General features: G+C 34.6%; 1 protein-coding gene across 2 annotated transcripts in view; it reads left to right on the top strand.

The window, feature by feature from the left end:
- Nucleotides 1-27,361, top strand: part of PLPP3 (phospholipid phosphatase 3) — a 66,013-nt gene that overhangs the window by 15,943 nt on the left and 22,709 nt on the right. Inside the window, exon 2 of one of the 2 annotated variants that reach the window (XM_053693618.1) lies at nucleotides 19,152-19,306. In XM_053693618.1, coding sequence (XP_053549593.1) covers nucleotides 19,152-19,306 — 155 coding nt within the window. Of the gene's footprint in view, nucleotides 1-19,151; nucleotides 19,307-19,817; nucleotides 19,976-27,361 lie in introns of both variants that reach the window. The other variant, XM_053693617.1, reaches the window with a different exon arrangement.

Raw genomic sequence — 27,361 nt, 5'->3', positions numbered from 1 at the left:
TTGAATAGACAAGTGATTAGCATGGAGCCAGCTACTATGCACTTGTGTTCACGAGATTCTTTAGATAAAGAAGAGCTATCATGCTTTTTGTTCTTACAAGTCTGGCCAAGAAATTGGCAAATTTATATTTTAAAGACAAAGCCCAGAAACCATTAATGGATACAGACTGTTAGGGGTGCAGCACTTTTATGCAACATAATGTATGTTAATTTAGTTTAATATAGTTATTTATAGAAAGATATTGAAAGAAATATATATTATAAAAAGTATATTTCCTGTGACTTTAAACTAGATTGTAATCATAAAGGATAGAAAGTCTAACACTGAAATGGTCATGGGTGCGTGTCAATTTTAAATGGAAACATTTTTGCAACATATTTCCATTAACCAAAATGCTTCTTGTAAAAGTCGTTACTGTTTTTCAGCAGCATATGTACATATGCTGTGAGGGCCTGTGCACTACTATTCAAATATTACACCTTCTCCCAGAGTCAGAAGTGGCTTGTATGACACCAATTATATCTTCACAGACATAATACAAACCACTGCCAGCTCTCTGATCTTATATACTGGTACAAGGACCCTCACTGCATATGTGCATATGCTAATGGAAACAGTTATAACTTCACCAGAAGTATGCTTGTTATTGAATATATATTGCAAAAATGCTTATATTTAAATTCTGACAAGTACCCATTCACATTTTAATTTTGACCTTTCTATGCTGTTTTCCTCAACTGCTGTACATCTTTCAATTAGACTTGGGGAGCAGCAAATTATTTCAGACTAATCATTCGTAACGAATATTCTTAAAAATGAGTTTTTCACAACATTCGTTTGCTGCACTATTCAGTGTTCATTTTGTTTAGAGCGAAGAGAATACTGAATATTTGATAACATTTTGTTTTTTTGTTTAAATAAATGTAAATGTTTCTTTGCTACAGGTGAAAAAGTGTCACCTGTAGTTTTATACGTCTCCTTTAGAGCAGGCTGTGGGATTCGCTGTACTAAGTCTCCTATTAGCGTGGCCCGGGCTCTGTGAAGAAGGGTCGGTGTGAGCTCCCCTACCTTTAAATATAAAGAAAACGAATATACTCTAAAGAATTTCATTACTATAGAGTTGTTATCTTTAAATGAGTTTGCACATTTGTTCAGATATTCGTTTAGTGAAAACCAAAACAAATATCCATATTTTCGTCACAAAACTGCATTTGTAACAAAACAGATGCATATGTCTACTTTCAATTCTGAAAGATCAGTATATTTAGTTCTTAAAGGGACATTAAACTTAGATGGATGGATGGTTAGACAGACAGACAAATAGATAGATAGATAGAGTAGGTAGATAGATAGATAGATAGATAGATAGATAGATGCAGATTAAAATAATCCTTCTAAAAACAATTGACAATGTAACAACAACAACAACAAAACCCCCCACAGAAAAGCATTTATTGTATTACTACCTACTGTAGGTCTTTAAATACCTTATTTTGTATTTATTTATTTTTTTAAATTCAAGAAATAAAGATAAACAAATTTGGCTTTTCCAAGATGGTGATCTAAGTCACAATTGTCCTGATAGAAACAGATTTCAAGTTTCTAGGATAGCAGCCATGCCTCATTAGTGCTAAGTGATTCATTTATGTAGTGCATCTTCTGGTATCATTCATGGAAGGAGACTTCATTAAAGGAACGTCACTGGCTCTAGAGTTAGTTCAGTTTTAAGGATTTACAGGTAAAATAGTTTAGACTAAACTTCAAACTAGAGCTATCAAGTTTAATATACCATAAAAAATGCATTCACCATACAGAGTTATTAAATAGATTTATGTGAATCAACTGCACTATATTAATCCCCTTTTTTTCTTTTTTTGAAATAAGTTTGTTTCCTTCCCATGAAAGACCTTTCTTGGAACAGTATGTGTCCCAATTCTAAGGTTTCCATCTCAGCTGTGGACCACAAACTTGCTGGCAAATCCATGTGCCACTGAAGCATTTCATTTGGGGTTCAAGTTCAGGATAAACCAAATTTAAAAGCTCCTGGTTATAAACAATGAAGCTTTTCAACAGGACAGCAGAAACTTGGCTTGGATGTCAAGTAATTTCTTTGGTGAAGCACTCTGGGACTGTGCAAAAAACAGACATGTAGCAGAAAAGGTGTATGGCTTCTTTATTAACTTGTATATCTGGATTGTATTTACTTAATTAGAGATGTAATTAGAGTTTCAAATATTTGCATTTTTTAACTTTAATTGTTTTCGGCTATGCCATATTTGCGTGGAACACGTTGGCACCATATATATATATATATATATATATATATATATATATATATATATATATATATATATAATGATAATTTGTGGATAGTTCTAAAAATATTGAGAAGGGTCTATGATATACTGGAGATGAGATCAGTTACATTCTTGTAAATTGAATCAAAATCATTTTTTTTCCAGCAAAGGGAAGTTACTTGGCAATTTACTGAATAGGGGTATTGCTCACAAGAGTTTTTATAAGCTGAACTTTTAATGGCCCTGAAAGATAGAAACAGCCGTCTTCTTGAAATATAAACGTTCAGTAATATACATATAATAGATATTTTCTTGCTTCTCTTTTTCTCCACACCCTTTAGTTCTGCAAACTGTCTTTCATTACCAAAAAATTCTTAAGCCAATGTATTTCAAGGAGCCCCAGGACTCTACGGCTGCAACTCTAGGGTTGTGTGTGTATCACTGACACTACACCAGAAACAGATGTAATCCTATTAAAGGGACATACTAATGCAAATGATAGCACATGTTCACCCCTAGGTACGGGTTTAACCACTGCAGAGTTAAAGTTCTGTAGCAGTTGTGCTGATGAGCTGGTCCTAATTATTACATGGCTGGTAATTGGCTGCTACATAGGTATGCTGGTCCTAATTGGCTCACTGGCTGTGTCCTTTTCTGGGACATTAGCTATGTGTTTAACACTTTTGCATGGGTAAATGAACTGGGATCAACATTACTATAGAAAGAACATTAGTAGATTGAAGCATTTCATTTTTACACTAGTATGCCTTTTTATTTTTATAGGGAGGGAAAAGCATTGAGAATATGATCATATCTAGTTGTTTCACCCCCTTAAAATGTGAGCATCCCATACACTATATGATTATCCCCAGCAATGTTTTTCTACCCTTTCTAAACTTGTTTCTCCCCTTTTGGCTTACATTTTATTTAGGTCCAGTATTTGGGGTTAGGCATGTGTACCACTTTCATTAAAAGAATTTATCTTGCTGTTAGGAGCATATCAAAACAATTCCATTGAATTAAATTATGTTTGTATTGTGGTACATGGCAGAATAGTTTAAACATCTTAAAACATTTTCTTTTGCATGAACTGATTGTGAAACTAGAGGGACTTGCCTGTTTATGCACAACCCATCACTAAGGGTATAATGCTCATTGGATAATAAAGACAGGTCCCACGGCCCTATTGGTTAGCAGAAACACACCCTCACTTGCATAACAATAAACAAATAATCACAGAAATATCAATGAATTTGAATGCTGTTAAATGATAACCAACATATGGTGCTGTTAATGGTTAACATAATAACCAGCAAATTCATATTAATGTTTTAGCTGAAGGACAAACCAATATGTAGATACCTTCTGTGTGTTTTCTCAACTCTAATAATGGGAAAGGAGCCTGTTCTCCACTTAAATATTTCCTCTTGATAACATAGATCTCAGTTTGCTGAGCAACCTTTTGGCTGCAAAAGAGGCAGGTGTTGCAACCCAGTTTAGCACCAAAGGGTTTAACCATGAATTCTCATTAGCATTTTTGTACTAAATTTGTATTAGTGAAATTGTTTCTAATAAAACCTATCACTCTTTTCAGTGAGATATCTCACTATGCATGTGCTTGTGAGGCATATCTAAATACAGTCCATGGACCAGCATTTTAATCTGTGTGGCTACTCATGGAACAGTTGGTGCCAGTTTACATGATACAAGCTAATGCCAGCTCTTTGCATATACATGCATTGAAAAATGCTGTTGCATGAAGCATATTTATATATGTTTATGTGTGTTTTCACACTAAAGGCTATTATTGAAAACAGTGACAGCTTTTACTAGAAGTAATTTTTTCAAATACAGGGGAATTAAAAAAATTATTATATTCAAAGCTGATTGTGTTGTACTTTTCAACTATGGCTGGAGCGTCCCTTTAATGTTTGGTGGTTTCTGATGGTATACTCTCACCACAGTCTGGCTCCTACATTATGATTATGGTAAAACACTGCAATATTATGACTGTGCTTTGTATATTTTGCAGATCTCCCACTGAGGTTTTCTCAGCAGACAATAGTGTCACAATGTGTCACCTACATATTATCTGCTTACAAATGAGATAGCAGTTTTCTCCCATACAAAGATGATTAGATGGTGCCACTGTAAGATGCTGGATAACATAGGATAAAGATAGAAGCGTACTTTAAAGGAATGCATTTGATCTAATGACTTGTTTAAGTGCAATACAGTGCAAGGAAAATGTCAGTCTTTTAAAATCAAAGTTTCATTTGTGTACTTTAGAGCATGGAAAAATCCAATGGTTTTGACATAGGAACTTAGCACAATTTCCTAAATGCAAAATTGATAAATATTTACAATTTTTTTTTTGTTCCAATTTTTCTTCGAACAGAAGCTGATGTTGTGGTTTAAATGCACCTAGAAGTTATATTTTTAAATATAAAAGCAATGGAATTGAAATACAGTTAGAAGTAATTCTGCAACTTAGTTGTGTTTACAAACATGTATTTGTTAAATTATCTCTACTAGAATGATATGTTTTCTGAATCACACTACCTGCTGCGGATCCAGCAAAACCATCAATAAAACCAAAAAATAAACCAGTTGCTGCTGAACATTAAAAAAATGAGTTGTTTAAGAATAGCACATCTTACTCTTAAAGGTGTATGCAAGTAAAAATATATCTTCTAAAAGGGTAATTCTAGTAAAAATGCATTTTTCTAATCAGTAGAGCACCTAATTTTATTACTAGTGTCCCTGCAACTCTGCAAACAGGTTAAAACACACTTCTTGGGAGAACTGCTTGTCCCGCGCAGAAATGACCAGTGGTCCAATAAGCAGTCGTAGTTGTGTGACCCAGCTGTGTTTGCTGCAGGTGGTTGGTTCACTGGCAAATTCAAATCCCCCTTGGGTCTAGTAGTTCTCTGCATCTCGGCTGATAATTTAACTATGTGTTTAACAAATTTGTAGGGTAATAAACATAGAGCTGCTGGGTCACTAGTGCTAAAATGAAATGCTCTATCGATCCATAGCATCAAATGTTTCCACACTATTTGCCCTTTAATATGAAAATAGTTTTATATACTATAGCAGTATGCATATTGAAACTCAGCATCAACCTCTAAGCTACTTACTGCACTATGATAAACAGAATGACAGGATTTATGTTGTTGGTTTTGATAGGCTGAATCAGCAGGTCTATAATGCATATTCTGGGGAGGGGATTGCAATTTATTTTTTGTATGATTATCTTAGTGACACATGAAGTAAACTCTACAGAGGTACAAACCAAAATAATATCATTATTGACTGAAATTTGCTATAAGACATTAAACATATTTGCAATATATATTGGATTTCTGAATGACGAACCGGACATACAGAAAATAATTAACCACTAAAATGATGTACATGTTTAAGTTTGATATTTTTAACATCTGAGAGTTTTTTGAACGTTTTATGCAGTTAAACATACGACTGGTGAAATACCTTTCCAAGCAACCTTAGGGAAACTTTTTGATTAGAAACTTGTTTTTCTTGATGGGCTTTTGGCATAAGAACTGCGTGTAATTACAAGCTACAAAGTCCCAAAAGCAAAGAGCCGCTGCCAAATTCTCGTTGTGTTCACGAGGTGTTTGAGGCATTCTCGTCTTTCACAATCTTGTATACTGAACTTATTTAAAAGCAACAAATCCTTCAGTTAGCAAAGACTTTGCTGTCTGATTAATTAAGGCTTTCAACAGAGTCTGTGAATCATGCTCACAAGCTATGTGATTATTTGTAAGGCAGAATAGTATATGTGTTTACCTACTTGACATGCTTTGTATTGCGCCATTGCAGGAGTAATATATAATACTCTAACCTCATATGGCCTCTTTTCAAGTGTGTGTATATACACATTGTATACCACTTATTAGCATTCAGTTTGAAGTCTATTTATTAAATGGTTTGTGTGAAATGCGTTGGGAACTCATTGCACAAATTTACTTGCTGTAAATTTGTTAATCTACTTTTGGCCAACTTTAAATACAAATACTAAAATGTAGGTTTCATTGGTTGCCTATTTAAAGGGCATTTTTACAGAATGCATTATTAATTTTTAAATTCTACTTTACAGTACTATTTTGCCAACCCAACAAGTATTGTACAAATTGAACTCTTTATTTATTAGCTTTAAATAATTTCATTTTCAGGACATATTTTCTTATCCTGTAAAATAAATATTCCAAATTGACAGTTATAGTTTGTAGTTTTTACTTGTCTTTATTATGAAACCTGAACTCTCCGCACCCATAAAAAGCAATGCACTCATTATGGGCAAACTTTAATAAAGACAGATTTCTGAAGTGCTTGTTCTATATAAAAAATAAAACAAATAAGTTTAAATTCTTAATTTACAATATTTGATAGAATGTAGATCAGTTCTCTAGTTCCCTAACCATTCAGTTAAGAATTTTCCCTGGCATTAGAGAAAGAAGCTGAGAGAACAGAACAGTCTTTGTTGGCTCTTCGTCACAAAGACTCCAGAAGAACTTGCTTTCTCTTTGAGCTTGTTGAAGCAAATTTTCTCAGCATTTTATTCACAAACTGCAAGACAGCAGGGCGGAACATTGTCACTAGATTTCTGAAAGAGAACACTACGAGTTCCCTATTTTTTTTTTTACCCCAAAGGAACACTTTATACATTGTCCTCCATAAAGTGACAGGTTCTTCACTTGCTGTTTAGTTTAACATATTGACTGCTGGAGAGGCTTTAACCATTTGGTTGATTAGTAGTGAGTGGCAGTTCACGCTCTGCTGCTATCAAATTAAGGGAATTTGGAGTGATGCTGTGATTTTAAAATTAAAAATCAAATGTTGATGTGAATTTGGAAGGTAATCTCTTTTTAATAGATGTCCAGCCCTCAGTGTATAGCAAGGAGGTAAGGGAGGGAGAAACAGGAATAAAAAATAAAATAAAAGCATGACTGTGTAGCGGAAAAATCAGGCCCTTCCATCACTAACTGCTGCAACCTTGCTATTAACCCCTTAATGACAGCAACATACCCTGTGTGATTGTAACAGCCCGGGTCATGCCGCAAGCTATTGAAAACGTCACCCCCATAGAAAGACCAGTGACGTACAGTTTATGTCACTGGTAGAAAGACCAGTGACATACAGGTTATGTCGCTGGTAGAAAGACCAGTGACGTACAGGTTATTGTCGCTGGTAGAAAGACCAGTGACGTACAGGTTATGTCACTGGTAGAAAGACCAGTGACGTACAGGTTATTGTCGCTGGTAGAAAGACCAGTGACGTACAGGTTATTGTCGCTGGTAGAAAGACCAGTGACGTACAGGTTATGTCACTGGTAGAAAGACCAGTGACGTACAGGTTATTGTCGCTGGTAGAAAGACCAGTGACGTACAGGTTATTGTCGCTGGTAGAAAGACCAGTGACGTACAGGTTATTGTCGCTGGTAGAAAGACCAGTGACGTACAGGTTATTGTCGCTGGTAGAAAGACAAGTGACGTACAGGTTATTGTCGCTGGTAGAAAGACCAGTGACGTACAGGTTATGTCACTGGTAGAAAGACCAGTGACGTACAGGTTATTGTCGCTGGTAGAAAGACCAGTGACGTACAGGTTATTGTCGCTGGTAGAAAGACCAGTGACGTACAGGTTGTTGTCGCTGGTAGAAAGACCAGTGACGTACAGGTTATGTCACTGGTAGAAATACCAGTGACGTACAGGTTATTGTCGCTGGTAGAAAGACCAGTGACGTACAGGTTATGTCGCTGGTAGAAAGACCAGTGACGTACAGGTTATTGTCGCTGGTAGAAAGACCAGTGACGTACAGGTTATGTCGCTGGTAGAAAGACCAGTGACGTACAGGTTATGTCACTGGTAGAAAGACCAGTGACGTACAGGTTATTGTCGCTGGTAGAAAGACCAGTGACGTACAGGTTATGTCGCTGGTAGAAAGACCAGTGACGTACAGGTTATTGTCGCTGGTAGAAAGACCAGTGACGTACAGGTTATTGTCGCTGGTAGAAAGACCAGTGACGTACAGGTTATGTCACTGGTAGAAAGACCAGTGACGTACAGGTTATTGTCGCTGGTAGAAAGACCAGTGACGTACAGGTTATTGTCGCTGGTAGAAAGACCAGTGACGTACAGGTTATTGTCGCTGGTAGAAAGACCAGTGACGTACAGGTTATTGTCGCTGGTAGAAAGACCAGTGACGTACAGGTTATTGTCGCTGGTAGAAAGACCAGTGACGTACAGGTTATTGTCGCTGGTAGAAAGACCAGTGACGTACAGGTTATGTCGCTGGTAGAAAGACCAGTGACGTACAGGTTATTGTCGCTGGTAGAAAGACCAGTGACGTACAGGTTATTGTCGCTGGTAGAAAGACCAGTGACGTACAGGTTATTGTCGCTGGTAGAAAGACCAGTGACGTACAGGTTATGTCGCTGGTAGAAAGACCAGTGACGTACAGGTTATTGTCGCTGGTAGAAAGACCAGTGACGTACAGGTTATTGTCGCTGGTAGAAAGACCAGTGATGTACAGGTTATGTCGCTGGTCATTAGAGGGTTAAATAGATTGGAAAGTCAAACAGCTTGCATGATTTAGATAGAGCATGTTATTTTAAGACACTTCTAAGTATAAATGTGCTTTGTTCTTTTGGTATCCCTTGTTGAAAAAGAATATGCACATATCCTACATTTGTGGGAGCTTGTTGCTGATTGGTGCCTGCATACATTTGTTTCTTGTGATTGGCTAACTAGATGTGTTCAGCTAGCTGCCAGTAGTGATATGCTGTTCCTTTAGCAAATGTTAGCAAGAGAATGAAGCAAATATAATAATAGAAATAAATTTTGAAAATTGTTTAAAATTGTAAGTTCATTCCAAATCAGGAAGAAAAAAAATAGGTTTTCTGTCCCTTTAAGCTTTGTGGTAACATTTCCACACCCCTCATTTTTTATCCTATAGAACTACCTCTGCGTGTCTGGTGTGTAAGGGGTTAATCGCATACCAGACCATCACAATATGGTCTGCACACAATGCCTCTTTCTGTGCTAAGTCTTTGTCCTCCCAGTAGTTACAACACAATCAATAGGGGTCAGCATCCATGCCACCAAAGCAGTGCAAACCCTCCCACGGTAATTGAATGAGACCCCTTGTGATCAAATGGTTGTTCCAAACCTCCGTGCCACTGGACAAAGGCATGGGATTTAGCAAATGAAGGCAAATGTAAGCGTAATTATTACGATTCTCAATACCATACTTGTTAGAAGATTCATTAGAAACACATCACGTTTAGGTTCATTATTTTTTTGTCCCCATCAATTCACTTGTGTTAAAGAATTTGAATAACTTGTATTTTCTTGGAGAACGTTAATATTTTTATTTAGGTTGTATAGAAAATAAAATGAAAAAGTGATAGCATTTTAAAATACTTTTGAGAAAAATAATATTATAATATTATGTTAGGCTAAATAGTAAGTGTTGCAAACTTAAAAAACTAATGAAATTAAAATGATATATATATAGTTGGATTAAAGGGACACACTCATAAAAAAAAAAGCTGTAATACTCATCCCTATGGGACATATTTATGAGTGTGCGAGAGGACCTGATCCGATATAGCGGATCATGTCCGCTGCACATCGATAAATGCCGACAGCATACGCTCTCTGCATTTATCATTGCACCAGCAGTTCTTGTGAACTGCTGGTGCAATACCGCCCCCTGCAGATTCGCAGCCAATCGGCCGCTAGCAGGGGGTGTCAATCAACCCAATCGTATTCGATCGGATTGATTTCTAGAGATTTCTGTCTGCGGCCTCAGAGCAAGTGGACAGGTTATGGAGCAGCGGTACGGAGCATGATAAATTTGCCCATATGTTTAACGCCGGCAGATACTACCTTTATTTATGTAACATCTACCACTGCCAATATCTGTGAAATAAAAACAGTTTTGCTTTAGGGTAGACACATTTGCATATGACATTGGGTGGATGTAGTGCCAAAATGCAAAAGCCAGTTCCGCAATAAAAAAATAGAGAGGGTTTTATTAATACAATCTAATGTGAGGTTGTCACAAACCCAAAAGGTTTCTACAATGATTGCTATTCTGCACTACATTGTGATGCTATTAGACTGACTTGTATGTAGAGGAACAAGGAGATTGCAGAATCTCAGCAATTTACAATATGTATTTTCCTGTTGTGTACACGTATCCAGAGAATCAGGTTACCTGATCATGCTACATGTTAAACACTGATTACTTAGACCAGTGCATTAGCTCATTTACATAGGGCTTCTGATTGGTCAAACTATGTTGTGCAAGAAGTGTGTTCCTTTAAGTGTCTCTTTAAAAGGAACAAACAAGAGAAAAAAAACCCACTCATGATTCAGATGGAACATACCATTTTAAACAACTTTCCAAATTTAATTTTATTAAAAAAAATCTTTATTTTCTTGTCCATTGTTGAAAAGCATGAAGGTAAGCTGGGGAGTGTGCATGTGTATACAGCACTATTTGGCAGCAATTTTGCATCAATTAGCAAGACTACTAGATGGCAGCACTATTTCCTGTTATGTAGTGCACGCAACCTATCTAGATATCTCTTCAACAAAGAATAACATGAGAATTAAGCAAATTTGATAATAGAAGTAAATTGGAAATTTAATAATAGTATTCTCTATCTGAATCATGATAGAAACGTTTTGGATTTCATGTCCCTTTAAGTGAAAAATGGGGGGTGGGAGTTTGGACCATAGTTGTGAGTGATCAGTGTGCACTATATTTTAGCTACAACATACAAGTAGTATAACATTATTTTCATTGAAACCAGTGGGATGGACCAGGATATACCATTGTACCTGTGTCATTTACATAAAACTGCCAGATCGGTGCACTCAGATTTTAAAGTTCTGGGAATAAAACGTGGAAATAATTGTATATCCCTTTAAACCCAGCTATGCCCATGATCAAAAGTGCTGTATCTAAGGAAATATCTTAATATGTAATAGTTTATATTATTAAAAAAGGTGATTAGTGAACATTTTAGTGGGATGCCAAAATGTTATCCCCTTAAATAAAAGCTTTCAGTGGTTGAATTTGGTTACACAGTTATATCCATATGTTATTTGTGCAGGTGGCAGCTGTTGGTTTTGGAAGAGGGTTTTTATGTTTACAATAGGATCATTGACAGAGTTGGCTTCAATTTCAACTCTTGTAGACATCAAATATAAAATTCTGGTACTCAACTCTCTATCTTAGAATTAGTTTAAGAGAATATTGCAGAAACCAGCCATCTCAGGGATAGCTTACTTTTGTTGGGCTTTGTAAATCTTTGTTTACAATTATTGGCTTTTGTGAGATTCTGAGATGACGTCTTAAAGTCAGGACAGTGAACTTTTAACAGTCAGGATTTACTCTGATACTTTTCTTAAGCTGCTACTAAAGACAGAATCCCAGTCGTGTTGCATTTCAATAACATCCACAATATTAGAAATTAAGGAATTTAATCGGCAAGGCAGGCAGAATGCTGCATCGCCTCACTAACTTGGTGAGCAATGATTACATTCGAATAAATAGGTTGTTTTTTAAACAGTGTACATCAATTTGCATATAACTGCATGGAATAGACACCACTATAAAGAATAATATGCACAGATACATATATAAACATCCAGTATAAAAGCTTTTAAAAACTTCTTAGATGCTCCCAATTTAGCACTGCTGATGAGATTAGGCTGGGGCACCCATTGAAAGGGGTTAGTAAAACAAGAATAGCAGATCCTCCCCCTCCCCTGCATATGAAAATACAGATAACACTAACAGGAGCTAGCAAGAGTCTGTAAACGCGCGTATACATCTGACACTGTGGGGCTTGGTTAGGAGCCTGAAAATCGGCTATATAAATGGATCAACTACAAAACATGTACGCAAAGAAAAATGTAATGCACAATGTCCCTTTAATAGTTCTAATCAATTTCACTTATAATCTGCTGCTGAAGTGTGCATTCCCATGGTTTGCACACAATGCTAAAGTTGCTACTACAGTTTAAGATAATTATTTTTGTATTATTATAAATAGATAGATAGATAGATAGATAGACTCTCTTTTCTCTTTTTCTCTTCTCTCACTTTTCTCTCTCTCTAGTGGAAATTTCAAGCCCTGTATATTTTCCTCATGGGATATTAGTTCAGATTTTACTAGAAGTTGATGATTCCACTTTAAGTTTGTTTACCACAGAGAAATTTTCTCAGCGCTTCAGACCCGAAGCTGTCATTATGGTTTAAAGAATATAATAGTGGTGACGTTTCTGATTTAGCTGTGGCAGCAACACTAAAAGAAAAAGGAGTGGAAGGTCAGGTTACAAAAGCAATAGATATATAAATGACACTTTTTTCATTAGCATATCATTGAATCATAGGAAGAATTATATACAGGTATATTATATTATATGGATTATATTTATTCTAAAAATGTTACAATAAAAACTTGTAGTTTCCGCTAGTTATCAAATAACCATATATTATTGTTAGTCTTCATGTTTAGAAATTATTCAGAATAGTCACGTTATTGGCGGATCAAGATATAATATAAATAGAGTTTGGTCTTATATAACTTACTTACTTGATTATCTAATTTAATTTATAACATAAAGAGCATAGATTATAGAAGATAGAGGACCCATAATTACCATTTTTTTAAATCTATTTTTGTATTTATTTTTTTACCTGGGGCCAGGAGGATGTGGAGCCAATCTTTTGCAGTCCAGGGGGCAGAGCGGAAAGACAGAACAGTCACAGTGCATATTCAGTTGGGTTTGGTGTTGGGACCAATTAATCCATGTGAGTGTTTTAGTGGTTGGGTGTGCCCCAGTTTTATTTTGTACATAAATAGGGAAAGAGGGGAACACAGCTCCCATAAAGGGGCTATCCCACTTGGCTGGGAGTTCTTCATTGCAATGTTCTCTGGTTCAAATTACACTCTTTTTTATTATTATTATTTTTATTATTATTATTTAATAATAATAATAATAATAGAGACTTACAGCCCATGAAGAATGTTTGAGTTTGTAAAAAAAGTTCTTAATCTTGGTAACCTTAATCACCTGACTAAACACTAAGTAGAACATAGAATATCCCATCTATATACATTTAAAAATAATAATAATAGTTTACCAGTGTTTTGTACTGGAGCAAAGGACTCTGGGTAAAGATATAAAACTTATAGAAAAAAGAAAACGAGAGACATTCCAATGCCAGCCAACGACTAATCTTTATAGGAAATTTGAAAAAGTGGGGAAATTCCTGATTCCTGGTTTCAGCCCCCCCCCCCAACTTCTTATAGAGCTACTGGGTAGATTAATGCTGTCTAGTTCAGCCTCCGTGGAGCATATTGGGGGAGTGTTGTGGTGAAATCAGGAAATCCCCAGCTTTTGTGCGTTGGAGTGAAAACCTAAAATCTGGCAAGCCTAAAGCTATTTTGCATTACCTAAGTATCAGCAAGCATCTAAAAACTTTTTTTTTTTTTTTTAGGATACATTTGCACAAATTCATAAAAATTTCAAATAACTATCTAGTGAGCAAAATTTGACCAATTCCTATGTGATATGTCACTTATTCACTAAGATTATGGTCATTGTAAATATAAAGAAATATCTTAGAAAACAAATGATAATAACAATAATCTGATGCTAAATGGCTCCAATTAATTTTCTACCCTAAATAAAAACTACAAAAGTATCTTAAATAAGTCTTTTCATGTGGATTACAGAAATATACGCAACTCAAAATAAATATTAACACACGTTCATTTTTTCTGTGTGTACTGCTATTAATAACACTACCAGGGTGGTTATAAAACAAAAAGCTTGCTAAATGATCATGTAAAGGTGTATAGGCAGACATGATTTGTTGATAAATCTTAATGCTTCAAAGAATTCTTTGCAGTATAAACACATTCTGCTACAGCAAGTTTGGATTTCTGCCAGATTCAATAATATGAGCGTATATTACACACTAAATAAGGTTTATATGTACCCCAAGACCGGTAGCCTTTAACTGCTTAAAAAAAAACAGCCCTGTCACATGCATGAAATCATAATATTTACAGACTGGGACCTGAGGAATGGTAAAGTGTGCCAACCAGCCAGGACTTCTGCAGATCTGAAGCATCTTTTTTTTATTGATTGTGCTTGGTCCCAGTTGAGTTGCTACCAACTATTAAAGAAAAATTTCCAGTCTTAGCTCTAAAAAAGGTAATGGAAATTTGACTTGCTGCCGTGTTAACTCTAACATTGCCTGTAAGAATATACTGGTAACAGAGATTGCTGAAAGCCTTTCGAGAACAGTCTGCCAAAAACCAGTATAAATAAATAATATAACTAAAAAACTAAGATTCATTTTATAATCCAGTTCCACTATGTTTAATTAAAGTATGTGGCACAAATATTAGCTATAACCTTAATTGCTGTCCCCATAATTCTTAGCATTTTTTTAAATTTTCTATAATGTTATGTGAAGTGCAGCTTTTGGTAGCTGTTTAACATTTAATTTCCCATAAACGTTTAATTATATACAGTGAAAAAAAATAAACAATGTGCTTAAAGTATTTACTTTGCCTGCTTTTTTTGTAATTGGAATCTGGATTGTGCAGTTTTTCTACAGTTACCAAAGAGGCTGGTGAATGCTTTTCAAGGGTTGTGTTTCTGGACTGTACAAAAAGACACAATTTAAAATGCTTAAAATTTGTATGAAGATTTTTTCAATGGAAAAATTATTGTTATTCTGTCCCAGCTTTGAAAGCTCCATATAGCTTTTAGTTGTTGTGTCTAGTGACCCAGTGTAAAATTGTAGCCTGGCATTGCGTCAAAAGAGAGTACCGCATTAAATATATCCGTTTCATACCACAAGTTTGTCTTTAAAAACCCAAAACAACTAGGTTAGGCCCTCGTAAGTAAAAAAGCTTATAAACACAGAAATAAAACCATGTATTTTGAGGGATGATATAGATTTAAATACATAGCACTGCGGAATCTGTTGGCGCTCTACAAATAACCGATAATAATAATAATAATAATAATAATAATAATAATTGTTGACTAACAAGGATCCAGAAACTAGATGAAATTAATTTAGAGCATAGATTTTTTTTAAATGTGTATGGACAGCATTATTTTCTTCTTTTTGTCCAAAAGGTAGTATTTGAAAACATGGTAAAGTTTTTAGTATGTATGAATATATATATATAGGCATCTAAAAAACAGCAACAGACCAGGATTTTCATCAGTCTGTTGCTGTTTTTTTGGATGTCTATTGTATACAAGCTGAACAGCTAGGTGGTTGACTCCAGGAGGGAGGATTCATACTGGGACTTTGCTTGTATATATATTTCCAAAAAACAGCAACAGACCAGGATTTGCATCAAAGAATAAAGCCAAATTTATTGATGTTTCGGGGATATATTTCGCAAATCCTGGTCTGTTGCTTTTATTTGGAAATTGTATGTTTACAAACAGACTTATCAGGTGGATGGCCACAGGAGGGCAAATTCATATTGGGACTGTTTACATATATACACACACACAAATATATATATATAGTAAAGTTTTAAGTGTATATATATATAGCTGTGGGGGTTGCCTTTATCAGCCAATCAAGATGAACACGGTATTTATTTTACTTTAGTTCAATTATTATGCATACTTTTTTTTTTTACAATTTTTACAATTTTCCTTACTCCTCTTTGATATAAGTGACAGATCATTTTTGCTTTCCATGTCCCTTGCTTGTGTAGATAATCGTGATATGTAAAATGGCATTTGAATAGGCTTAACCGTTCCCTAATGAAGATGAAGAGATGCTTGTCAACCCCTCTAGCAGTGAAAATATTAAACATCTTTCATTAAAAAAACAAGTTGTGCTTAGTTTGTGGCATAACTGTCTTTCAGAGATGAAGTGGTTAACATTCCAGCAAGCTTTACTATCTGTAGGAACATGTGTTTTACAGATCTGTCACGTGCAAACCATTTACAGAAGAGTCTAACAATAACAGCAACGCCACGTAACTATTGTGCTCCAACCCCCTCTCAGTTTCTTGCATTGGTTGGATCACAACAAATAACCTTCAGCTTTTCATTAAAGAACATTTTTTTTTTTTTTAAATAAAATCTATTTTTAGCAAACTCTTGGCCAAGAAATTGTATTGAAATACCAAACTAGTTTGATTTCTGGATATTTAGATGGGTTTGGTGCAATAAATGCCCCAATGATCAAATATTGTATGGACAGGGCTTGCTCCTGGGAACTTTGTCTGCTCAGCATCACAACAAGTGGGCAGCATCTCTACGTGCCTACAATTACACAAGAGCAGGGCTTGTTAGTCATCCCAATTAGATGCACCACCCTTGAGGTCTTAAGACCCCAGCTACTTAACTAGCATTTCAGGCCCGCTTGCACGAATCTGCAAGGCTTGGGGCCCAATAGCTGATATTTAGTTATGTGTAATTAAACAACTTTGCGATATATTTTCATTATTTATTTTAACTTCTTTTCACGCAATTTAGTTCTGAAAAAATGAGCAAATTCTAATTCTCAGGGCATTAAAAGCACCCTGCTGACTTATCAAGGCTAACTCTGCTTAATATCCATCCCTGATTGTCTTTATCAGATACCAGCAGCAAAACTATGCCTTTTATACTAACTTTATGGCAATGGCTAGCATTGTTGTCTGTAGACTACAACTCAGATTGGCTCCTTCAAATAAGGCATATGGTGGTGATGAAAACTAATTGCAGTAAAAATGGATGTTTGTGTTTAAAAATATTAAAAATATATATTAAAATATAGCAACACAGCTGAAATAGCTTGTAGTTACAATTTGCTTACTGCCCCTTTAAGATTTATCTTACCTATGAATGTTATTTTTGCATATAAGTCACCTGAATGTCTCTGTCTTCAAAGAGAGGTTAACATTTGTATTGAACTTGAATCTGATCCTTTTTCACAATTTGTGGATGCCAGGCTTTCTGTTTCTGAAAAATATAATGTTATGTTAGACTGTGACTGACCTGAAGATAAGTAATGTTTCTTCTTTGTTAGTTGTGATTATTTATCAAAGTGAGTAAAAAGTAAATTAAAGGGATATTAAAGGGACAGTTTACTCAAAATGTCCTCCACTTTAATTTGTTCCCAATGATCCACTTTACCTGCTGGAGTGTATTAAATTGTTTACAAGTATTCCCATTACCCTTATATTGGCATTTGAAATAGTTGATTTAGCCTGTGGTATCCCCACCCATCCTGAAAGTTTTTGGCCTCGAGGCCAAGCTGTGTTAACACAGCCAGTAGAAGAAATTACACTCCCAGTGGGTTATAGAAGAGATAAGGTAATAAAATGTAAAAAAATGTCCCATTGTTCTCTCCAAGTTTTGGTGATTGGTTTATGGACAGATATAAGATAAAGAAGCAAGTATATGTACACAATGTGATAAAGTAATGAGATCTGATTATACCTACAAGCTCAACCCATTTTATTAGGTTGTGGCTACAAAACACAAAATCAGCTAATTCATATACACAAATAATCATTAAAAAAGCAAATCTCATACACTTTATACTCTACAGCTGGTAAAAAAAAGTAATTGGAAACACATTAAGGGAAAAACAATTTTATAGTATACTATCCCTTTAAGGTAATGGTGGCACCAGAAAGAATGCAATTTACCTTGTATTACTTTTCTTCTATATATATACACATAAATAAGTCTGCGCAGCCTTCACTTGTTCCCAGTTTGTTGGATTGAGATTGCATTGTGTGGCTGTTTAGGGACCCAGGTTTTGGAGGGGACCTAGGTGAGGTACCTGGGCTTGTCCCATTTGGCCAAATGCGGTAACCAACCCTTCCATTTTTGTTTTTAATCTTAGCTGAGAGCTAAGTGATTGCTGGACTTTCTCTGTGTATATATATATATTTGTTTGTTTCAATTCATATGGAGGCCTGTTGTTGCTCACCAATAGAGAAGTGGGAGCCGTCGGTTTCAGCCAGTAACTAATTTAATGAGTTTCGCACAAAATACATTTTCTCTTATCTGCAATATCAATTATTTCAACAGGTTTATTTTAATATTTTTTCTTGTGAAATATTTTTACATGTCTAATTGCTGCTCTTTAATCCATATTATTACATTTAATGTAAAGATAATTAAAAAATGTAATTTACTAATGAATGTACAACTTAATTCTAAGCAGATTTTGTATGACAGATACATTTTGGCATAAAGCGCATATATATTTTTAAACTCCACTTTTGAATCACTTTGATAAGACATTTACGTTATTCAAGCAATGCAATTTATAACCATTCACACTGCCATGTTGATTTGTATCATTGATTGTGTATAAAACATATGCAGTTGGTATCTGTTGTATCTCATATGTTGTTTTTGGAACTATGAAATGTTAAATGTTGTTCTATTAAACTTTTTATTTGAATGTCCCAGAGAGCAGAAGGGAACAGTACTTTTTACACTTCTCTTACAGTTGGTACAGTTCAATTTCGGCTATGCCCCTTTATCATAATGCATATTTACAAAAGGTTTAAGCTGTGAGCTAATGTCACTACAAATATGTGACCACTAATCATAGATGTTAATGATCATTACGTATGTCCCTTTATGAAAGTCACCTGTTTACCCATTTTGCAGAGTGTTGAAAGGCACAATGTAACAATATGTTGCAACTCTCTCTGGCACTCAAAGGGATAATTAGTTGGCCAATCACTGTTCCCAAAATCCCCTATGGATCTATTTTGTAATGTTGATGTTTTGCTATTTATCCTCACAGTCTGTCTTCCCATAATGGTCCTGAACACATCTGCGTTCAAACCCTTCCAGCGTGGTTTTTTCTGCAATGACGAAAGTATCAGATATGAGATAAAGAAAAGCACTGTATCTGTGCCACTGCTTCTTATATTTGGGTTGTTGTTGGCGTTGGTTTCTGTAAGTGATATATGGGTATCACACAGAGCTAAACTGGAGACATGCAGAATTCTACAAGTAATGGCTTAGCGTATGGGCCACTAAATTCATTTTGGGAGGGGGGGGCTTTATACTTAAATTTTTAAGCAAACCAATGAATTTCAGATGATTTTCCAGATTTTTTTTTACTTGTTATAACACCCAAAGATTCCATTAATGCTATACTATAATTTAATATATATATATATTCTATATATTATGCAATATATAGAACTTCCACCATTAGAAATATAGATAAATATAAATGAAGATATACTGAGCAATTTGACATATCTCCCCATGACTATTGCTATGTAACACCACAGGGGGGGGTAACATTCTAAGACTCAATATTCCGTACATATCCCATGATGCACTTTGCCATTACTCCAGGTATATTCCGCAGTGTTCCAGTGGGTCTGTGTTACTGTTGGTGTCTGCATGTTATTGATACTAAAATGTTTTGTTCTTGTATCTCTTTTGCTTTTGGTAGCTGCCCTCCCTTTCCTGATAATTGAAACTAGCACAATCGAGCCGTATCACCGGGGCTTTTACTGTCATGATGAGAGTATCAAGTATCCTTCCAAATCCGGGGAAACAATTACTGATGCTGTTCTGTCTGCTGTTGGCATTTTAATTGCCATTCTTGCTGTAAGTCTGCAATCTTTCAATCAAAAGTGCATGTCTTTTCTTTATTGTCTGTCCTGCTTGTCTCAGTCATAAGAACCCATGTGAAATGAACTTACGCGTTTCGCAAGAGTTGACCTAGAAACATTTTATTGAGTAAGAGCACAATGAGGCAATTGTTTGTGTAAGCATTTACATATTCAATTTTATCAAATATAAATAAAAGTATCATTGATTTTAAAGGGACATGAAAGTCAAATGTAGCTAAATGTTCATGATTATGACAGAGCTAGAAATGTTAAGAGACTTTACAATTTACTTCTCTAATCAAATTTACTTCTTTCTTGGTGTTCTTTGTTGAAAAACATGTCTAGTTAGGTTCAGATGCAGCAGTGCACTACTGCTTATTTGAAGCTACACACATAAGCCTCTTGTCATGCGCTCACCAGATGTAATCATGTAAGGTCTCAGTAGTGCAATGCTTATTTGGACCTCTTCAAAGAGGTTAAACACATATTTATATTCAAGCTATAGTGCAATAATAAAAAGCTCTAATACTTTTGAACATTTTTGTTTCACACTTCCATGTCCCTATAAGGCTATATGACTTTAGTGGCATAATCCCATTCACATTTTAGAACATCATTTTAATGTTACAGAAACACAATGTGCAATATTATCCATGGGTTTTGTTCAGACTAAATGCTTGTAGACTAAGGGATTTTCTTCTTTTCCTATAAATTCTTTTTGTGCGTCTGTTTAATTTCAAACATGCAGAATATGCTGCTTGGCTCTAGTGTTGGGTATATATATATTTTTGTTTTTAATATGATTTTAAAAGGACATTGGCATAGGATAAGTTGAACTAGTATACCTTAACGTATACAACTTCCTGTAAGACTCCGGCAACTTCATATGAGAAGGGAAACTAAGAGATCTTTGCATTCTGCTTGGAAGTGTTGATATAATTCACATAAAGTTGTTGTTAGTTCAAAGAGTGGGACAATATATGTGTATTTTTAAAGCATCATCAATACATTTAAGGGACACTGAACCCACATTTTTTTTCTTTCATGATTCAGATAGAGCATGAAATTTTAAGCAAGTTTCTAATTTACTCCTATTATCAATGTTGCTTCATTCTCTTGGTATCTTTATTTGGAATGCAAGAATGTAAGTTTAGATGCCGGCCCATTTTTGGTGAACAACCTGGGTTGTCCTTGCTGATTGGTGGATAAATTCATCCACCAATAAAAAAGTGCTATCCAGTACTTGATTTATGTGATTTGCATTTCCATCAATAGCTATATTTACTGTATCATCACAACAGTTTAATGTTTGCATATATGTGCATTTTTTAGTCACCTGCGTTGTGACACCGGTGGTATTGCTTAATCCTCAATAAAAATATATTTAAAAAAAAAAAAAATAACTTGGAGGGACAATACCCTTAGAGCAAACAAAAGACTAACATGTTTCAGCCGAAGCCGTATTCATAGTCCATAAAATCATTCACACAATGGGAGTTTAAAAAGCCCTCACTCAGCTCTAATTGGTGGGAGTGTTTCCCTGGGATTTATATTTAAAGATACAGGGGCAAAAGAAAATGTGGTTTCATTGGAGTCTAACACATGATACAATAGACATGGTTAAAGCTTAGAATCTTTCTGCCAATATGTTATAAAATAAACACTTATTCAAATCAAAAAAGTGCTATCCAGAGTCCTGAACCAAAAAAAAGCTTAGATGCCTTCTTTTTCAAATAAAGATAGCAAGAGAACAAAGAAAAATTGATAATAGGAGTAAATTAGAAAGTCGCTTAAAATTGCGTGCTCTTTCTGAATTACAAAAGAAAATTTTTGGGTTCAGTGTCCATTTAAGGGAAAGACATAAAAGTGTATATTTTTTTTTTTTTTTTACAATATATTAAAAATGTCATATGCCAATGTCCATTTAACTGAAATGCATTAAAATTAGAAAGAGACTATGTGAACCAAACCACAAATGGAAATCTGAAATAAAAAAGGTAAGTGAAATGCACACATACCTTAGTTGTAACATATAGAATTGAGGTTTACATACAAAATCTGCACAAGAAAAAAAAAATGTGGTAGGTAGAATATGAATCCACCTCCTTTTAAAATAAATGTATATGCTGTTGCACATCTGTATAAATATTTATCATTTCATCAAATCATTTGCATTTTAGAAATCATAAATATGAGTTAAATACGCCAGTGATAAGCCTATTGATTAGTTATTTGCCTAAAAATGATTTAAAGGAATATTTAACGGTAATTACATGCTAGATATAATGATGTATTCAAAGCAAAGACTAACCTGAGAATATTATGTAGATTTAAAGTATATTAGTTATTTAAACATTGAAGATATAAGTGTAAAAGTTTAGTTTCTATAAAGTACTTTAGTTTCTATAAAGTAATGGGTGCTACCATGTTGAACCTGTATTTTCCCCTTGTTTATCAGTTCTGCTGAGGACAGCTAGGTATAGATATAAAGAGAGTGCACAAACAAAACTGTGTGCAATAAAGGATTGTTAAACTAACTATCTAACAGGGTTTTAACACAGCATTACTTGTACTCTCTCTTGTGAGAAACCTAGGTACCAACATGGCAGCGCCCATTATTTTATAGAAACTCAGTGGAACTGAGAAAACCAACAATATTCAGAGCTAAATTACATGAAAAGGGGACAAAATAAAGTATATTGCAACGTTTTTTTTTAACTACACATAATTAAGCATTTTATATTACAATCTGAAACAGTTTAAATCCCCTTAAATATGTAATGTAATATTATTTTTGTTAATAGCAATATTTAAAATGCCCAATTTAAAATGACAACGGTTCATTGTCTGTCAGTTTTTTCAACCACGTTGTATAAAGAGAACACTCACTCACCATTAGTATCCAGCAATATGAACATCTGTACCTCTTCAGGTTTGCTGTCCATACGCAAGAGCACAAAATGCTGTCACTTATTTGTATCCTGTTATTCTCTGAAATTAGAAAACACTGCACAGTGCTAAATTAAGGACTTAATTCTCCAATTTACAGCTTTCTGCATCTGTGCAATTATCAAGGCCACCCAGGCTGCTTAAACCTAATAGGACAAGAAAAATGAACCCTTAAAAAAAATAAAAAATAGAGAGATAATGAAGCCAAAATGAAACGTTCATGTTTATAACAGATCAGTAAATTTAAAATAAATAAATTCCAGTTTATATCTTTTCTCAAACACCCATGTGCCTCTTGGTATCTTTTGTTGAAATGTAACTACTTTAGCAATGTTTGCAACAAAGTACAACATTGTTACAAACTGTGCAGCAAACAATGCTGCATATAGTGCTCTAGACACATGCATGCTCCTGAGCTCATCGCCATGGAATTGAGATAATTTTCAACAAAAGATACTAAGAGAAACGAGAACATTTGATAATAAAAGTAAAGGCTTTTTTATATGCATGCTTAATCTGAGTCATGCAATTTGCATTATCACTTCAATCAAAGTCAAAATTAAAGGTTCATGATTCAGATAGAGCATGCAATTTTATCTAATTTGTTTTGTTCTCTTGGCATCCTTTGTTGAAAGGACTTGGTAGACTAAGAAGCTGTAATGCACAAGTGGGAGTGGCTGGCCCAATGTGTTCAGCTAGTTCCCAGTGTGCATTGCTGCTCCTTCAATAAAGGATACCACGAGAATGAAGCAGATTCAATAATAGAAGTAAATTGGAAAGTTGCTTAAAAATGTTTGCGTGAATAATGAAAGAACATTTTTTGGCTACTTGTTTTGTTTTGTATAAGTTGTATGACGTGCTTTGGCATACAAAATACAAAAGAATGTGCACAGTGACACTCACATTTATAAACTCTTTATTATATCTTTCAAGTTATAAATGTTTCAGTTGATTCTCACGGTTGCAAATAATGCACTTTTTATATTGTCAGTGTAAGATCACTAATTTCTGTAAATTGGTCTCCTGGCACTCAGTTTTACAATATAGACTACAAATTTGTCAGTTTTATACTGCACAGTTTATTGTACCGGTGTAAATGTGCTTTAAGTGACCAACAATAAATAAAATAAACTTACAAATGAAGTTTTAGAACAACAATCTTCACACAGTTGAGTTCATTTAATTCTATGTTTTATATCATTACTCTTTTTGAGAGACTTGCAATAATTTCTGTCAATTTTGCTATATAATTGTTCAATCAGGGCTGTGATATACTCTTTTTCTGCCAAATACATACACACAATATTGGAAATAAATGAATTTCCCATAGGCTCACAGTCTAATCAAGTAGACCGTCCAGGGCTGTGCTCTGTTAACAAAACATTATGTGAAAGTATGACACATTTCCCTGCTCTCTCACTCTCATTGGCGGAGGATATTGGTTTTTCAAAAGCATTGCCAATATTATTATTATTTAGCTTTTAGTGACAGAGGTGCAAATTCTCTTTTGAGTTTGGCATGATGCCATTTTCCTAGAAGCCCACATGGTCTAGTTAAAACTGAACATTACAGTTGTATTTAAACAAGTTACGCCATTACAGAAATAAATAACAACAAAACTGTGAATATAATAAGATAATATTAGCTGTACACAATGATTTAAACATGGTAGTTTGAAGTCTGTAGCTCAGAGTGGGGCCTAGCGTGACTAAAGGCAATTTAGTCTCTGTCGACTCTCTACAGAGGTGAGACATTTGGACTTCATTTCACAGTCTGATTTTCATTATGTGCCCTTTCAAGGTGGGGATTAAATAACTGAGCCATTCTTAGGTCATAAATCTGATTTATGGCAAGTTCATCAAATCTAAAAGACTTCACTATTTGTAGTGAAGACGTCCATAATATTAAGATTTATCGTTATTCTTCAAAATGAGTCCCAATTGCTCTGAGGAAAGGTTAAACGTAACAGACCTTATGCCTAGCAATTACTGCATTTCACATCTGTTTCACATAAATATATATTTATATTTATTTTAGAGATGGCTCATATCACATTTTTCCTAAAATATAATATTCCACACTGAGATATTTATATCTGATCTAACGCAATATTTTATTTTGTAGATGTAATGAACAATGTATTTTTCAGTTTTGATTAAAGTGGATACTTCATGGTCATCTGCTCTCTCTCTCTCCCTCTCTATCTCTCTATCTATCTATCTATCTATCTATCTATCTATCTATCTATCTATCTATCTAGGAGAGAAAAAGTTACTAGTCCATTCCAAATAAATTGTGAAACTTATTTATCTAAATACATTTCTTTCTAGTGGATTTTTTTTCTCTCCAAATAGATAGATATATTAGACACACAGTACTTGATTAGACTGTGTAATAAACATATTAAGAACACTATAATTTACTAGTGGGGGTTAAAGAGACATTATACCCTAATGTTGAAGCACTTGAAAGTGTTGTAGCATAGCTGTAAAAATCTGATGAGAAAATATCACCTGAACATCTCAATGTAAAAAAGGAAGATATTTACCTCAAAAATTCCTAAGTATTCAAACCCCATTGTAAAAGGACTTTAAGCAGCCAATCAGGTTACTAGGCCCAGAACTTGCAAGGAAGTGTGCATTTGGGCCTAGTAACTTGCAGCTGGACAGTAGCTGAAGTATAACTGTTACCAGAGAACTTACTATTGTGAGCTGAGGAAATTTTGAGGTAAAAGATCTTCCTTTTTTTCATAGAGGTGTTCAGGTGATAATGTCTTGGCATCTTTTTACAGTTATGCTGCATCACTTTCAAGTGATTTAGTATATGAGTATAATGTCCCTTTAAACATATGTTGGTTCTGATCATGTTTATTATATTATATTCATTATAAAAAAGGCTGCTGAGTTTAATTGAAGGACAGACAAACAGATAGATAGATAGATAGATAGATAGATAGATAGATAGATAGATAGATAGATAGGCAAATTTAAAAAGACAGATAGCACAAGGTATAGTTATTAAATAAATTGGCTCTTATTTGGATATAAATTATTGTTGCTGTCTGAAGGCACTTTTGCAAATAAAAAAATCGCCCCACATCGCCAAATTCAAATAGCATCGTGGGAAAGCGAATATTGACTGGTTTACCAAGATCTACCTCATTCATGTGTAAATAGGACTCAGTGGATAGAAAACTTTGAAAAGAGTTGATCTGGCATCAACTCCATTATTTTCACAGCAGTTACATTTCTGCTGTCCGCTCTATACGCTGATATCTTAGTTGAAAGGGTGAGGAAGGTTTAGCGCATTATCCCCTTCAATAGAGGAAACAGCAGAAGCATTTTTTTCTTCATGGTTGATTGAATATTTTGAATAAACATCAATTTGTTACAGGTTGCGTTTGCACAAACCAGCGTTTGTATCTTGACAATAATCTCCTTGCACACAATTCTATGCCTTGTTATAACAAAAGGGAGTACGTTTACATAATATCTATCTATATATCTCTAGAAAATATATGTAATATTGTAATATAAAATGTTTCATTATGTATAGGAAAAACTTTGCAATGAACTTTCATTATTTATTTTGTCCTTTTAAAAGGGTTGCACACATAATCACTCCTACAAGATGGAAATAGGGTAAATAATTGGAGTATACACACGTATGCTTGCTTTTCATTGGCTAACCAGTTGAATCACAACTTTGCAGGGGTTAAACACATAATAAACTATTTGTTTTTTAAAAAAACTCTAATGAAATAGAACATTTTGTTGTTTAAACTAAAATATCCATTTAAATTCTTAAAGCAACAGTCTACTTGATTGTTTTTTATTGTATAAAAATATAGATAACGCCTTTACTACAGATTCCACATCTTTGCACAGCCAACATTGTTATATTAATATACTTTATAACCTTTAAACCTCTAAATTTCTGCCTGTTTCTAAGCACCTGCAGGTCGCCTCTTGTCTCAGTGCATTTTATTAGCTTTCTACTGCAAGACAGTGCTAGTTCATGTGTGCCATATAGATAACATTGTGCTCACTCTTGGGGAGTTATTTATGAAGCAGCACTAAAATGCAAGTTTGTAAATAGCACTGAAATGAGGAGGCAGTCTGCAGAGGCTTAGATACAAGGTAATCACAGAGGTAAAAAGTATATTAATAAAACTGAGATAAGGGACAGTCTGCAGAGGCTTAGATACAAGGTAATCACAGAGGTAAAAAGTATATTAATATAACTGAGATAAGGGCAGTCTGCAGAGGCTTAGATACAGGGTAATCACAGAGGTAAAAAGTGTATTAATATAACTGAGATAAGGGAGCAGTCTGCAGAGTATTAGATACAAGGTAATCACAGAGGTAAACAGTATATTAATATAACTGAGATAAGGAGCAGTCTGCAGAGGCTTAGATACAGGGTAATCACA

The sequence above is a fragment of the Bombina bombina genome, chromosome 10 (assembly GCF_027579735.1).
Source record: "Bombina bombina isolate aBomBom1 chromosome 10, aBomBom1.pri, whole genome shotgun sequence".
Classification (NCBI taxonomy): domain Eukaryota; kingdom Metazoa; phylum Chordata; class Amphibia; order Anura; family Bombinatoridae; genus Bombina; species Bombina bombina.
This window is presented reverse-complemented; position numbering and strand designations above follow the sequence as displayed.